General features: G+C 40.9%; 1 protein-coding gene across 1 annotated transcript in view; it reads right to left on the reverse strand.

The window, feature by feature from the left end:
• The window catches only part of jakmip3 (Janus kinase and microtubule interacting protein 3), a 30,438-nt gene that overhangs the window by 8,825 nt on the left and 5,948 nt on the right, over positions 1 to 15,665 (reverse strand). Inside the window, exons 5-16 of the mRNA XM_030122369.1 lie at positions 13,544 to 13,744; positions 10,349 to 10,462; positions 10,099 to 10,254; positions 7,693 to 7,830; positions 6,578 to 6,613; positions 6,428 to 6,499; positions 6,221 to 6,325; positions 6,004 to 6,132; positions 4,885 to 4,968; positions 2,966 to 3,028; positions 1,059 to 1,157; positions 858 to 956 (exon numbers count right to left, since the gene is read on the reverse strand). Coding sequence (XP_029978229.1) covers positions 858 to 956; positions 1,059 to 1,157; positions 2,966 to 3,028; positions 4,885 to 4,968; positions 6,004 to 6,132; positions 6,221 to 6,325; positions 6,428 to 6,499; positions 6,578 to 6,613; positions 7,693 to 7,830; positions 10,099 to 10,254; positions 10,349 to 10,462; positions 13,544 to 13,744 — 1,296 coding nt within the window. The remainder of the gene's footprint in view (positions 1 to 857; positions 957 to 1,058; positions 1,158 to 2,965; positions 3,029 to 4,884; positions 4,969 to 6,003; positions 6,133 to 6,220; positions 6,326 to 6,427; positions 6,500 to 6,577; positions 6,614 to 7,692; positions 7,831 to 10,098; positions 10,255 to 10,348; positions 10,463 to 13,543; positions 13,745 to 15,665) is intronic.

Raw genomic sequence — 15,665 nt, forward strand, 5'->3', positions numbered from 1 at the left:
ATCATCAGCATATAATTAAACTAAACAGTGAGAAATGAAGATAAAGTTAATAAAAATAGATAAAAGAAGTGGTCCCGATATTCAACCTTGAGGGACACCTCTTTGTTATAATTACCAATTATGAACACATCATGTTTACAAAGACCAATAACATGGAGTTTATCTGAGCTTATGCACCTATATACCTATAACCTATATACAAAAGTTCTAGTTGAGTAAGTAAAGACTGTACATGTGACATCACCTTCATCCTCAGAGAAAAGTTTCAAGAGTTTCAATTTTGTATGATATTTGATACATCGGGTCTCAATGTTCAAATATTATTATTTTTGAACAAACAAAAACATAGTATCACACAAACATGTCTAACAAATTGATAATTCCTTTTCTAAATTGTCAAAGTTCTTCCTCCTTCCTCATTAATGACAGTCTTGTAATGTCACTGAAAAGGCCTCTGGTGAATGAATTCCTCCCCCTGGTGGATCATCTGTATGTTGCATGTATCTAATTGTATACATCAGGTTTTACAAGAAAAAAAATATCACACTGATCATGTAGAGGACTTCAAAACTCATAAACTCACGTGTCAAATGTGACACGTTTAACATTATAGGGTTAATTTAATCCTACAATTTCACTTTTACGCCACAATTATCAACAAAAACACCATGAAATCTTAAAGGGACTGATACAGTGGACAGATGAGAAGCATGTATTTTGAGTTAAGAAACATTATTTCTTTCAGAAGATTCCATATTTTGTATCAATAAATGTAAACTACCATTAATCAGATCAGCAGATGACGTGTCTCATTTCTTTAGTGAATGTGCAGAGTTTGAGAAGTGGTTTTTACTCACAGTGACTCCTTCTGCTTCACAGTAGATCTGCAGAGGACTCAGGCCTTCTGGGAAATGGAGATGTTGGAAGTTGATGCCAGGCGAGCGGCGTTCCCTCTCCTGGACAGGGTTGTCATGGTAACAAAGACACAGACAGGAGGTCAGTGTGTTTGGTTGTCAGTTTTCGGTCGTCAGGCTTCGATTGGATCGGGCCGTCTTTACCTCAAGCTCTAAGATCCGAAACTCCAGCAGCTCATTCTGGTCTCTGGCGTCCTGGATGTCGTTCTTCAGCCGCAGCTCTTCAACTTCCATGTGTCTCACCTGTGGAACGTCACAGCAGAACTTCAACTCCCATAATGCTCTCCATCCACCTAACAACATGTTGTACTGTGAGACCTGCAGAACGTTGCTCAGATACTAAATGACTGTGGAAAAGGTCCTTTATGAAGATCTACTGAACTCTGGTTTACAGAGACAAACTGAGGGGTCTGGTCCAATGTGACTCCAAAGAAACTTCTTATAATCCCTATTGAAAGTTCAGCAGGAGACCAAAGACCCCCAAGAGACCTCACCAACAGTAGGTCTACAGTAATGGAGGGGGTTTGTCAAGAAGCAAAAGGTACGTGGACCATAACTCATGGACTTTCCTCTAGTGCAGGGGTGTCAACTCATTTTCTTTCAGGGGCCACATTCAGTTCAATTTGATCTCCAGTGGGCCGGACCAGTCAAATAATAGCATAATAACCTATAAATAATAACAATTCCAATTTTTTATAAGTAAAAAATAACATTAAATTATGAAATCATTTACATTTCACAAACTATCCAAACAAAAAACATGTGAATAACCTGAAAGAACTGAAATTCCTGAAGAAAAATAAGAAGAAATAATAAGAAAATTTTGATCAATATTCTGCCTCAGTCCAGCTTGGGTTTACAAGGCTGACAATTAATACTAAACAAACAAGAGCTCAAACTATGAATTATGAAAGAGCTGCAGCATCTGAAACTGACCACAATGAACATTTGACCCATCAACAGAACCATAGTGCTGCAGTTTCAGACTCACAGTTTGTCATGTCTTTTATGTATTGGGACTGGCTCTCTCAAACTCACCATATATAATTTTTATTACTAAGTTTTATTTTAACTTTGATCAATTACTAGAAATTTCAGGCGACCCCATTTGACTTCCAGGTGACCCCATATGGGGTTGCAACCCCAAGGCTGAAAAACACTGGGTTAGTCACATCTTTTTGGTGAAAGGTGAGTTTGTAAATGTAAATATTTTCATAATTTATGTTTTTTTTTGCACTAAAACATAAAGGAAAAACTTGGAGTTGTCCTTACTTATAGGTTATTATGCTATTATTTTAATGGTTTGGCCCGCTTGAGATCAAACCAAGGTTATCGTTAACGAAAACTAATGAAACGATGAAAACTAGAATTGAAAAAAAATTTTCGTTAACTGAAATAAATAAAAACTATAATTAAAAGAAAAAAAAACGATAACTAACTGAAACAGTGTTGTGTGCTTACAAAACTAACTAAAACGGATAAAAATTATGGATAAAATTCCCTTAGTTTTCGTCTTTGTCAATGTCGGATTGATATGAAATTGATTTATTTCACTCTAGCAATTTTAGCTAGCAGCACCATATGATATTTAAGGGTCCGTCACTTGTGGTTTCCAGTCGTCTTCTGGTCCCCACTCTACCTGGAAACATGGAGACTAAAGTTGGGAGAAAGCAGCAGAGTCCTGTCTGGGATTTATTTGAATACGACCACAGAGAAGAAGAGAAAAGATATTAAAAAAAAACTAAAACTAAACTAAAACTAAGCATTTAGAAAAAAATGAAAACCAATAAAAACTAGCAAACCTGCTCTAAAAATCAATTAAAATGAACTGAATTAGAGAAAAAAAAGTCAAAACTAAATAAAATTAAACTATAATGAAAAATCCAAAACTATTGTAACCTTGGACCAAACTGGGCTGAATGTGGAACCTGAACTAAAATGTGTTTGACACCGCTCATCTACGTATATCCACCAGCTGAAGGGGTTGGGCCGGTCCAAAGGTGAGGAGCCTGTCGGTTGTAGAATGTCCATCAGATAGAACAGAAGCTCACCTTCTCCACCAGCTCCTGGTTCCTCTGATACAACGCCTGCTTCTCCTCCACCCACTTCACGTCCTGAGAGATGAAGACAAACAGACGAACAGACGAACCCACAGTCAGATGGACGTTTACAGGGGTGGGGGGGTGGGGGGGGGGGTGTTTCAGATCTCTAACAGACCCCGTCTACATTCTACGTTCTATGTTCTATGCTCTATTTCACCGGTGTCCAGTCATGAACCACAGAGAGCCACCAGTCTGATCACCTGGGCAGGTTAACCCTTTATCGGGCAAGTGACTATTTTTGGTCATTTCAACATACATTCTAAGACAGTGACAGCTACAGTTCCAGTGAGGACAGCGAGTTAACAGTCTGAGGTCCAATGTGGTCTCCAGGGTCTGTGAGGTCCAGTGTGGTCTCCAGGGTCTGTGAGGTCCAGTGTGGTCTCCAGGGTCTGTAAGGTCCAATGTGGTCTCTAGGGTCTGTAAAGTCCAATGTGGTCTCCAGGGTCTGTAAGGTCCACCTGTGCATGAACAGTGAGTGGACCTGCTTTGTTCGGTTCCATGGAATAATGGTACTAATGTGGATGTGGACAGGGATCTGGACGAGCACGCATGGGGTCTAATGGGACAGGGTTCTGGACCAGCACGCATGGGGTCTAATGGGACAGGGTTCTGGACCAGCACGCATGGGGGTTTAATGAGACAGGGGTCTGGACCAGCATGCATGGGGGTCTAATGGGACAGGGGTCTGGACCAGAGAAAAGTCAGAAACCAGCCTTTTTTTTCTAAGAATTCTGTCTTTAATCTCAAAACAATAATAATAAAAACAATTTAAAACACTCAGAATTCTGAGAAAAAAGTCAGAATTCTGACTTTTTTCTCAGAATAACAATTAGAAAAATACATTGGACCTTAATCTTTTTTGTTTCCAGTTGCCCTCATCCTCTTCCGTACTTCATTAACCTTGATTTTCTACATGATGAAACATTTTTGAAAAATGTCAATAAAGGAATACACTCTTGTTCTGTCCACACACGAAGGTTGAAATGTTAAATTTCAGAGTATTTCTTTGAGCGCCCTATAAAGGGTTAAAAGGTGTTCTGCTCCAGGATCAGAGTCTGTTCTGAACCAGAACCTGGACCCTGCTGAGGTGGTTCAGATCAGTCAACACAAAACTCAGTTTGATATTTTCACCGCATCATTCAGATTTCTCTTGGTCTTTATGCTTCATTTTGGACATTCATTGCTTTTCATGTTACAGTCAAATATCTGCACCTTGATGGTTGGTTGTTTTGGTTGTTTCGGTTTTGGTTGTTTTGGTTGTTTCAGGTTTGGTTCTTTCAGGTTTGGTTCTTTCAGGTTTGGTTGTTTCAGTTTTGGTTGTTTCAGGTTTTGGTTGTTTTGGTTTTGTTTCGGTTTTGGTTGTTTCGGTTTTGGTTGTTTCAGTTTTGGTTGTTTCGGTTTTTGTTGTTTTGGTTGTTTCAGTTTTGGTTGTTTCAGTTTTGATCGTTTCGGTTGTTTCGGTCACATTGACGGTTTCTAGTCCACGTTTTGATCTGGTTTTGTCTGTTGAGTTTCATTCTGCTCTCTGTGCCACATGATTGGCCACCGTGGTCTACATTGTGCAGTTTGTTCTACCTCTACCTCGTTCTGATTGGTTCTCTGCTCCTCTGATCAGCATGAAGACACACCCCTTTTCTTCAGTAGTCTACCCTGGAACCAATCAGAATGCATTTAATATTCTCAACTTGTCTGTGGACCAATTACATTCTGTTTGTTGTCTAGGTTTCTCTGGTAGTAGTCCTCAGACTTCTTCTGACTGTTACTGTTTTTTTCCCATAATGCTGTTCACATGTAAACATCCTGCTGTGTGTGTGTGTGTGTGTGTGTGTGTGTGTGTGTGTGTGTGTGTGTGTGTGCTTCAGGGTTACCAGGCCTTGCTGCTTCAGTGCCGACTCCAGATCTGCAACCGTTGTTTCATATCGACTGATTTCAAGCAGCAGCTGCTCTCTGGTCTGAAACACAGAATACAACCATCAGCCTGTAGACGCTTTGTTTTTAACCCTTAAAGACCCAAAAACCCACTGTTAAACCAGAACCACCTACTGATCTAAACTGTTTAATACCTGTTGATCTGCTAATTCTGTCAGTACATGTCAATAATTGGTGTAAAATATAGTTATTCATCTTTTCATGGTCATCAGATATGACCCATTTTCTAAAATAAAGAGGAAAATATTGCAATAAATGGTGATAAATCCCTTAAGGAAGGTTAACCATGGACTTGTGAAGTGCCACAGAACCAGTACCACTGGGTCTCTAAGGGTTTGGGTCTCTAAGGGTTAAATCCACTGGGTCTCTAAGGGTTTGGGTCTCAAAGGGTTCAATCCACTGGGTCTCTATGGGTTCAATCCACTGGGTCTCTAAGGGTTAAATCCACTGGGTCTCTAAGGGTTTGGGTCTCTAAGGGTTAAATCCACTGGGTCTCTATGGGTTCAATCCACTGGGTCTCCAAGGGTTAAATCCACTGGGTCTCTAAGGGTTAAATCCACTGGGTCTCTGGGTCTCTAAGGGTTAAATCCACTGGGTCTCTAAGGGTTTGGGTCTCTAAGGGTTCAATCCACTGGGTCTCTATGGGTTCAATCCACTGGGTCTCTAAGGGTTAAATCCACTGGGTCTCTATGGGTTCAATCCACTGGGTCTCTATGGGTTCAATCCACTGGGTCTCTAAGGGTTAAATCCAATGGGTCTCGATGGGTTCAATCCACTGGGTCTCTAAGGATTAAATCCACTGGGTCTCTAAGGGTTAAATCCACTGGGTTTCTAAGGGTTTGGGTCTCTAAGGGTTAAATCCACTGGGTCTCTAAGGGTTAAATCCACTGGGTTTCTAAGGGTTTGGGTCTCTAAGGGTTAAATCCACTGGGTCTCTAAGGGTTAAATCCACTGGGTCTCTAAGGGTTCAATCCACTGGGTCTCTAAGGGTTCAATCTACTGGGTCTCTAAGGGTTAAATCCACTGGGTCTCTCTGGATTAAATCTAGCTGGTTTCACCTTGATCTCCTTCTCGGCGTCGAAGCTTCCTCCGGCTGTTTCCGTCAACAAAGCGTACGCTCGCTGCAGTGCCTGGTACTCTTGAGTCAGCTGACGGTAACGTAGCTCCGCCTCCTCACGTGCACATCCCTACAACACACACTTAGCGTCAATAGGAGGAAAACTGAACCAACACAGTCACAAAAATGAGTGAAAAGCATCAAAGCGGAGCGCGTACTTCTTCTGGTTCGGTGTCTGGGGTTCGGTCGGTGTGAAACGACAAGGACGAGCCGTCAGAGTCCACCGACGCCTCTTCATCGTACCCATAAAACGTCTCTATGACCTGAACAAACACACACAGTAACTGTTGTGTTTTCTCCTCTGATAGTTGTGTTTATTGTAATTCAACCCAACCACCACCAGGGGGGCACACGGACGTCCTCACCCTGCAGGCCCTGAAGGTTCGTTTCCTCCTCACAGATTCCTGACGTCGGTATCGCAGTAACATGTCTCGCTCCTGTTGGATGGAAACGCGGGTGAATCATCGTAACAGGTGTGTTATTGAACAGGTGTAGCTGCGATACGAGTTACTTACGATGACATTCTTCACGTAACCAGCGGTTTCCAGAGCCTGAAAAGAACAGAGTCCTAAGTCACCGATTTAGTCGAAAAACATTCTGTCTCCTTCACACCGTCACCATCCACAGATCAGATCCTCCCATTGACTCCCTTCATCTGGGGTGTTCCTCAGGGCTCAGTTCTTAGACCACTCCTCTTTAACACCGACACATTTCCCCTCAGACAATGATATCACGAAACTCTGAATTACCCGTTTTTATGTAACTAACAACGATCCCTACTCAAATTACTTCCAAACTGTAATCCATTACAGATTACTTGTAGTCGCTTTCCCATTGGACATCTGCGCAAAACTTTACCGATATTTACTAAATGTCAAAAAAACAGAAGTGCGTAACGTCGGTTTTTCCATTAAATCACAAATGCCATGATTTGTTTATTTATTATTGCGAGATGACACGAGAAGTCATTCCATAAACATGGCGACAAATATAAATATGGTGTTGATTTACAGATATATTTATTATTATTATATATTACCACTCTATCTCGTACTAAAATAAAAAAATGATTAGTTTCCTGGTGTGTCCACACATACCGCACCATGTTTCTTTAAAAATTCTTCTTCTTCTCTTGTAACATCCATCAACATCCGTTTTTTTGTTTGTTCATATGACTCTAGTTGCAGAAACAGGTCTTGTGTGATATACCATTTGCACTACGCCCGAAAAACAACCTCTTGCCTCTTTTTAATCGAAAAACAATAGTTTTGGTGAAATTCTCATTTTTCCATTGGCAAATTTTTATGTGTAAGTCATATTTGCACAATTTGAGGGTCAATGGAAAAACGACTATTTACTGTTATTTAAAAGTAATTGCTTACCTTACAATATTACTGTCTCACAATTGTAATGTGTTACATAACTCCTGCATTACTTGTGGTACTTTGGTGACATATAATACTCTAAAACTACCTTTTAAAGCTACGGTTCAGTCTCACCCACAACTCCTGATTTCTTTTCATTTTCATATATAATTGTCGTTGTGTTCAGACATTGTTAAGAGCCTTAGGGGTGTCTTGACGGGTTCTTTTATAAATTAGTCAGATCCGTTGGGTGTTAGCGGTCGTACCTTTGACAGGTCGTCGATGATGTGCTGCTGTTCCAGAACCTGTAACCGTAGAAACTCCATCTCTCTGTCCTCTTGGCTGTAACCATGGTAACTGGAGGAGTGGCTTCGGTCCAGGTCGTTCAGTGAGCTGGGTCTCCTCTGTGGACGACAACGAGATCTTTAACTGGTTTTACTAATGTTCATATTTTATCTGTTAACAGATCGCAGACTCACAACCCATGTTAATACAACCATGAGCGGGAAAAGTGTTAATTACACAACAATAATCTGTCTGTCATTCGTTCTTTTCATATTAAATAGAGAATCCACAATCGGAAAACAAAAAAATGACTCGTCATTTCATTATTCATGTACAAATCAAAAAACTAGTTGTTTTTCATTCTTTCGATTGTATGCACGAATTAAAAATTGGAAATAAACAAATGGACCAAATGTGCAGTTTCATGTTGACATTTTTTATATCTGATTTGGTTTGACCTGGAGGTTCATGTATCTTTTGGTAATTGGATTTTTTTTCAGAAACAAATCAAAAACTAGTGGTTTATTGATTTTCGCTTTAAAATAGAGGAATTAAAATTGAATTTCAAGGTGTTTTTTTATCTGCGTCAAAACAGATAAATCAAATTTAAAAAATGGATTGATTTCCGTTTTCTCTTTCTAATAACAAAAATGAAAGTTACTACCTGATAGAAATGGAAAAACGGACCAAAAACAGCATTTTTTTTTCATTTTCTGAGACCAGATGTTTTTTTCAGCGCTAATGCCATTGAGGTCACAAAGATTCCTACAAATGATGAGTTTGTACAAAATCTGCGAAAATCAATTAACCACTAGTTTCTCTTGTTTCCAAAAAGAAAATCCAATTACAGACAGACACATGGACCCTGGAAGTTCCTGACTTCTTGGTGTGTTACTGAAGTGTCTTCTCCTTCGATTGTTGACCATGGACACATTGTATTAGACAAAACAACAATACCTGGAAGCAGTGGTGGCTGCTCGTCTTTCAGACAGGGGAAGCTCATTGTCAGCTTACATCAAAAAAATTGTCAGGTTATTTAACCATAAATTCGGCCCTCTGTTCCTTTTTAAGAAAATGGTCAGTGACCTTATCGTACCAAGTAAACAAGAAAACGTTGAAATTATGTTAAATTGAAACAAGGAAGTACAATGAGTGTGTCTTATTTACAGTGCAAGAAATGAACAAGTAATTTGGTAGTGGTTTCTCTGATTTCACAGCAGAATGTGTGACGGTATTAAACTGAACTGTGTCAGTGAAGGAGCAGATCTGAAAACAGCTGTCAATCAAATGGGATTCAGCCTTTGGACCCATCCTCCAATCAGCACGTGGAAGCTCAGCGTCCAGCCCGGCTGAGCTCCGCCCACAGCTCCATTCACCCCCAGAGACGCTGAGCGTCCGGGGGCGGGACAACATCGTGGCATTTATCCAATTACCGTACAGTTTAGAGTCAATGAAAAAACACTGAGTGTCTATGGACAAATGCACTGAGCAGAGATCGAATGAGAAAACACAGACACGGGAATGGAGGAGAAGTGGACAACATCCAGTCCACTGATTTGGGATAAAACTGATTCTGAATGAACTGGTCTGTGAGATGAACGTGTTCGAACACATTTGTAGTCAATGAAATGTCAACACAACCGAACAGATTTGAGCATTGAGCAATTTTAGGGGAAGCTGAGCTTCCACTGCAGTCTGTGAGAAATCGCCTCTGCCTGGAAGATCTGGACCATTTTTTCAGTTGTCATGTCGTCCTTCAGAGTAACATGTTTGCTGCCTCTGAATAACACCAAATTCTCCATTATTGCAGAATGCATTAGACAGAATACTAGCAAACATACGACTGTCCAGAACAACACACCAAGAAGTCAATAACTTCCAGGTCAAACCAAATCAGATATCAAAAATGTCAACATCAAACCCCACATCTGGTCCATTTGCTTATTTCCAATTTTTAATTTGTGTGTACAATCGAAAGAATGAAAAACAACTTGTTTTTTGATATGATTTTTGATTTGTACGTGAATAATGAAATAACGACTTATTTATTTTCGTTTTCCGATTGTGGATTCTCAATTAAATATGAAATGAACTAAAGATACACGAATTAACGATGATTCTATGACTTCATCAGCCCTTGTCCACCAGTACGGAACAAAAAAGTTGCTTCCAAGCCAGTATTTTTAGTGTTTTAGTGAAATATTAATTAAGTAAAACTGTTTAAATTGATACCTTGATTGGACTGAATCTGTTCTAAACTAGTGTAAATGTGTCTTCGTTCACTAAATGGAACCAAAGTTCAACAGATCCTGAACAGAACTGATGTCAGAACCAGGACTACTGAGGCCTGTGTGTGGAGTAGGTCAGAGTAGAGGGTCCGAGGTTACCATAGTTACCATCTCCAGGTTCTCCTGCGTGACGAAACGGAGTTTGTTGTCGAGGCGACGCAGCGCGAGCGCCATCTCCTCGTTCTTTTTACTCAGACGTTTGTTTTTGTCCAGAAGAGGAAGGAACTGACTCTCGGCCTCTCGCAACCTCTTCAGCTACAGGAAAAAATACACAAAATATGTAAGAAATACACAAAAAAAACAGACACGAAAAAGTCACGAAAACATCAGGAAACGAACACAGTGTTACCAGTTCATTGCGTTCTTCGGACAGAAGAGCGTTGCGATCCTCTAGTTTTCGGACGACTGCGCTCAGTTCAGCGATTTTTAACTGAAACCTCCGAGTGTCACGGTCGTCCTGAGACTACAGTACACACACACACATAAAAATAACACACACACACAAAAAGAAATACTGATTTGTACACAATTGAACGAATTGAAAAGTAAAAATAAGCAACAAGAAGCAAATCTATGGCAGAAAATTCAGTATTTGTGAAATTCAGATTCTCACAATACAGAAATGAAAGTGCAGGGTAAGAAGATTTCTATTTTAAGGCGCATTAATAACACATATTTGTTCTCTTCATTCCAAATTTAGTAACAATAATAAGTCATTAGCCTCATAGCGTAACTGCCTAAGTCATACAGGATGTGGACAAAAGTATGTGGACACATTGAATCCAGGTGTTTCTTTTCTAACAGGGGTCTGGGATACAAAACAATAATAACTAATGTCAGAATATAGTTTTATATTATGGGATAAATATTGCTGCATTGGTTAGTTTGGTTTAAATTGTTATCGTTCAGTTTGTGGCTTATTTTGTTCTTGTTGTGTATTATTTTCAGTAATTTTTTCATTAATATTGTTCATTTTATCAAATAGGTTGGCCGTTTTTGCTAATTTTGTTGCCTGTTGTAGGATTTTTCCTTCAATTTCTCCCGTTAAACATTAAAGAAATATTCATATTTGCGCTCTCCGAGTGCTCTTCTAGAAAAGAGAGCACAGACCTCTGCCAAGGCAGATCAGTGCCCCCCTGATCACCAGCAAAATTTAATCATTTCTTCCTTGTGCCAGTATCAGCATTTCCTGAAATTTTCATCCAAATCTGTCCAGTTGAGTTATCTTGCGCACAGACAAACAGACAGACAAACCAACATCGACAAAAACATAACCTCTTTGGCGGAGGTAATAAGGACAACTCCAAATATTTCCTCTTTGTTTTAGTGCAGGGCTGTCAAACTCATTTTAGTTCAGTTCCACATTCAGCTAAATTTGATCTGCAGTGGGCCAAACCAGTAAAATAATCACAGAATAATATATAAATAATGTCAACTCCAAAATGTTCTCAATGTTTTAGAGTGAAAAAATGTAAAATTAAACAATGAAAATGTTTACATCTACAAACTATCCTTTCAAACAATGTGAATAACATGAACAAACTCAAACAATAAATGTAATTTTAACAATATTCTGCTTCACTTTATCATTTCCACATGTACATTATAACTTACAGATCACAGTGGATCTACAAACACACAAAACATTTAATAACAGGCAGAATATTGTTAACATTGTACTTACTTTTCTTAAAACATTTCAGGTTGTTCATATTTGTTGAGGTTATTCACTTTTTTTTTTTTAAATTATACTTTGTTTTAGTGTAAATACATGAAAATATTTACATTTACTATGAGAAAAAAATGGGAGTTGTGAGTATTTATAGATTATTATGATAGTATTTTACTGGTTTGACCCACTTCAGATTGAACTGGTCTGAATGTGGAACCTGAACTAAAAGGATTATTAACATTTTAGTGTAATTTTAGCATTTAACAAATTCATCCCAAGGGCCGAACTGGACCCTTTAGAGGGCTGGATTTGGCCCCCGGGCCACATGTTTGACACCTGTGTTTTAGTGCAAAAAAACAAAAAAACATTAAATTATGAAAATATTCAAATTTACCAACTATCCTTTCAGAAAAAAGATGAGAATAACCAGAAAAAAAACGGAAATTTCTCAAGAAAAAGTACAATTTTAACAATATTATACCTGAACGTATCATTTGTATATTACATACAATGTTCCACAAACATTTGGAAACAGGCAGAATATTATTAAAATTGCACTTATTTTTCTTTGGAGTCTCAGGTTGTTCATGGTTGTTTAGCTTATGCACATTTTTTGTAAAAGAACAGTTTTTAAATTTAACATTTTCATGATGTAATTTAACTTTTTTGCTCTAAAACAAACAGATATTTAGAGTTGTCATTATTTATAGGTTTTTATGTTATTATTCAACTGGTCTGATCCACTAGAGTTTCAACTGGTCTGAATGTTGAACCTGAACTAAAATGAGTTTAACTCCCTGATGTTAAACTTCTGTCTGTTTAGATGGTTTGTATCTTTGGATCTGAACCCTGGTTTACGAACACATAACAGTCACATGATCACACAAACAAACCGACACATGGAGGCTGTGGTTCCATGAACGTCACTGGAAAAAGAACCTTCAACTGCACTGCTATTCAAGGGTTATGGACTCAAGGAGGTCAAGGTCTGAGGATGAGGTATGAAGTCCAGGTAAAGGTCTGAGTATGAGGTCTGAGGTCCAGGTAAAGGTCTGAGTATGAGGTCTGAGGTCCAGGTAGAGGTCTGAGTATAAGGTCTGAGGTCCAGGTAGAGGTCTGAGTATGAGGTCTGAGGTTCAGGTCAAGGTTTGAGTATGAGGTCTGAGGTCCAGGTAGAGGTCTGAGTATGAGGTCTGAGGTTCAGGTCAAGGTTTGAGTATGAGGTCTGAGGTCCAGGTAGAGGTCTGAGGTTCAGGTAGAGGTCTGAGTATAGGGTCTGAGGTCCAGGTAGAGGTCTGAGTATAAGTTCTGAGGTTCAGGTAGAGGTCTGAGTGTCGGGTCTAAGGTTCAGGTCAAGGTCTGAGGATGAGTTCTGGGGTTCACGTAAAGGTCTGAGGTTCAGATAAATGTCTCGGTCTCAGATTTACGCCCTGGTCTGAGGTTAAGGTCTCGGTCTAAGATTCAGGTCCTGGTCTGAGGTCTCGGTCTCAGATTCAGGTCCTGATTTGAGGTTAAGGTCTCAGTCTCAGATTCGGGTCCTGGTCTGAGATCTCGGACTCGGTCTCAGATTCAGGTCTGGGTCTGAGGTTAAGGTCTCAGATTCAGGTCCTGGTCTGAGGTTCAGGTCCTGATCTCAGATTCAAGTCCTGGTCTCAGATTCAGGTCCTGGTCTCAGATCCAGGTCCTGGTCTGAGGTTCAGGTCCTGGTCTCAGATCCAGGTCCTGGTCTGAGGTTCAGGTCCTGGTCTCAGATCCAGGTCCTGGTAAACGGTGCCTGTTTGGAGTTAACTGAAAAAGGCGGGGCTTGATGCGGTTGCCATGGCAAAGTGCGTTTTCATGCAGTTTGTAAGAGCAGGAAGAGGCGGAGCTTACAATGTGAGTAGGCGTGTTAGGTGCGGTGTTAGGGGCGTGTCCTGTGTGGTTTAGCCCCACCCTCTGAGCGTCTCTGAGGGCTGCGATTTGCTGCTCAGCTGCCTGAGTCTGCAGCTGGAGGCGGTGGGCGTGGCCAGCCTGCAGCCCCAGGGCTTTATCCAATACACTGACAGCTCTGTCCTTCAGCTTGATCTCATCCATCTGATCCGGACACAGGCGGACGCAGGCCGACACAGACAGGTAGACAGACAGGTACACAGGTTAGGGGCGGGGTTAGTTCCAGGCACACACAGGTAAGGGGGTGGGGTTACTGACACACAGGTGAGGAGCGGGTTAATCTGAGCGCTTTATGGGGTTGAAGAGTTCAGATCAACAGTGAAACTAAAGCACAACATGTTTTATCGACTCGTTAACGTCCACTGTGTTTGTTTGGACTTTAGTATAGTTGGAATTCCTCTGACACAACAGGTTTGGAACATGCACAATCTATTTGAACACAAACCATGACCTTTTCCTAAATCCATCCAATTATTTTTGTGTCTATATATAAACATAACTGTGTGGTTTTGTTGACTTGATCTACTCTGAGTAGTTTTTGTTTCTAAACTTGTGTGGTTTTAGTTCCTGGATCTACCCACAGACTTTTATTTCGTAAAACTAAGTCGTTTTGGTTCCTACATATAATCAGATGGTTTTGTTTCTTAAACCACAGTAGTTTTAGTCCTTAAACGCTACAGTAGATCCATGATAATTTATCCGATTACTGCATAAATATTTTTTAGCAGTTTTAAGATATTATCTTATCTTTGCATTGTTTTAAATGTATGCATCCATTTTCTTCCTCTTATCCGGGGCCGGGTCGCGGGGGCAACAGTCTATGCAGGGATGCCCAGACTTCCCTCTCCCCAGACACCTCCTCCAGCTCTTCCAGGGGGACCCCGAGGTGTTCCCAGGCCAGCCCAGAGACGTTTTCCGCGTTTCCACTACGTGGTATCGGCTCGACTCGACTCGACTCAACTCGGCCTTTTTGTGTTTCCACCATGAAAAAGGACCTGGAATCTGGTACCCGGTACTAGTTTTTTGGTATCACCTTCGCTGAGGTTCCAAAACTGGGGAACAGACACTAAAACATGATGTGTAAACACTGCAGACCACTGATTGGTCAGAGGGTTGTCTCTGTGACCTGCCGTTTTACAAAAAACAAATGCAGAAGTTTACAGTAAATATAGCGGTAGGTTAATCCACATGATGACAGCCTGTAAAACTACACCGTGGTTTGTTGAGGAGGTTCAGACATAAAAATTCAGCATGACCCTGATGAGAGAACACGAAATGAGCAACTTTTTTAGCAACTCTCTGAGCTACGACACGGAAGTAACGCACCACATCACTAGTCCAGGTACTGTAAAGTCGGTAGTATCCTGTAATGGAAACGGTCTCCAGGAATAGGACCTGGTACCCAAGTTGAGTCGAGCCGATTCCACGTAGTGGAAACGCGGCATTAGTCTCTCCAGCGTGTCCTCGGTCTTCCCCGAGGTCTCCTCCTGGTGGGACATGCCCGGAACACCTCCCCAGGGAGGCGTCCAGGAGGCATCTGAAACAGATGTCTGATCCACCTTAGCTGGATCCTCTGGATGTGGAGGAGCAGCGGCTCTACTCCGAACTCCTCCCTGGTGACTGAGCTCCTCCCCCTATCTCTAAGGGTGCGCCCAGCCACCCTACAGAGGAAACTCATTTGGACCGCTTGTATCTGGGATCTTGTCCTTTCAGTCCTGACCCAAAGCTCATGACCAAAGGTGAGGGTAGGAACATAGATTGACCGGTAAATGGAGAGCTTCGCCTCTCGGCTCAGCTCCGTCTTCACCACAACCGACCGATACAACGACCGCATCACTGCAGACGCTGCACCGATCCGTCTGTCAATCTCACGCTCCATCCTTCCCTCACTCGTGAACAAGACCCCAAGATACTTGAACTCCTCCACTTGGAGCAAAGACTCCCTACTGACCCGGAGAGGGCAGACCACCTTTTTGTTTTAAATGTATTATAGAAATAAACTTGGCCTTAAACTATGCCTTAAACTGGACTTTAAACTGGACCTTAAACTGGAACGTTTTGTTTC

This window comes from Sphaeramia orbicularis, chromosome 19 (genome assembly GCF_902148855.1).
Source record: "Sphaeramia orbicularis chromosome 19, fSphaOr1.1, whole genome shotgun sequence".
Lineage (NCBI taxonomy): Eukaryota > Metazoa > Chordata > Actinopteri > Kurtiformes > Apogonidae > Sphaeramia > Sphaeramia orbicularis.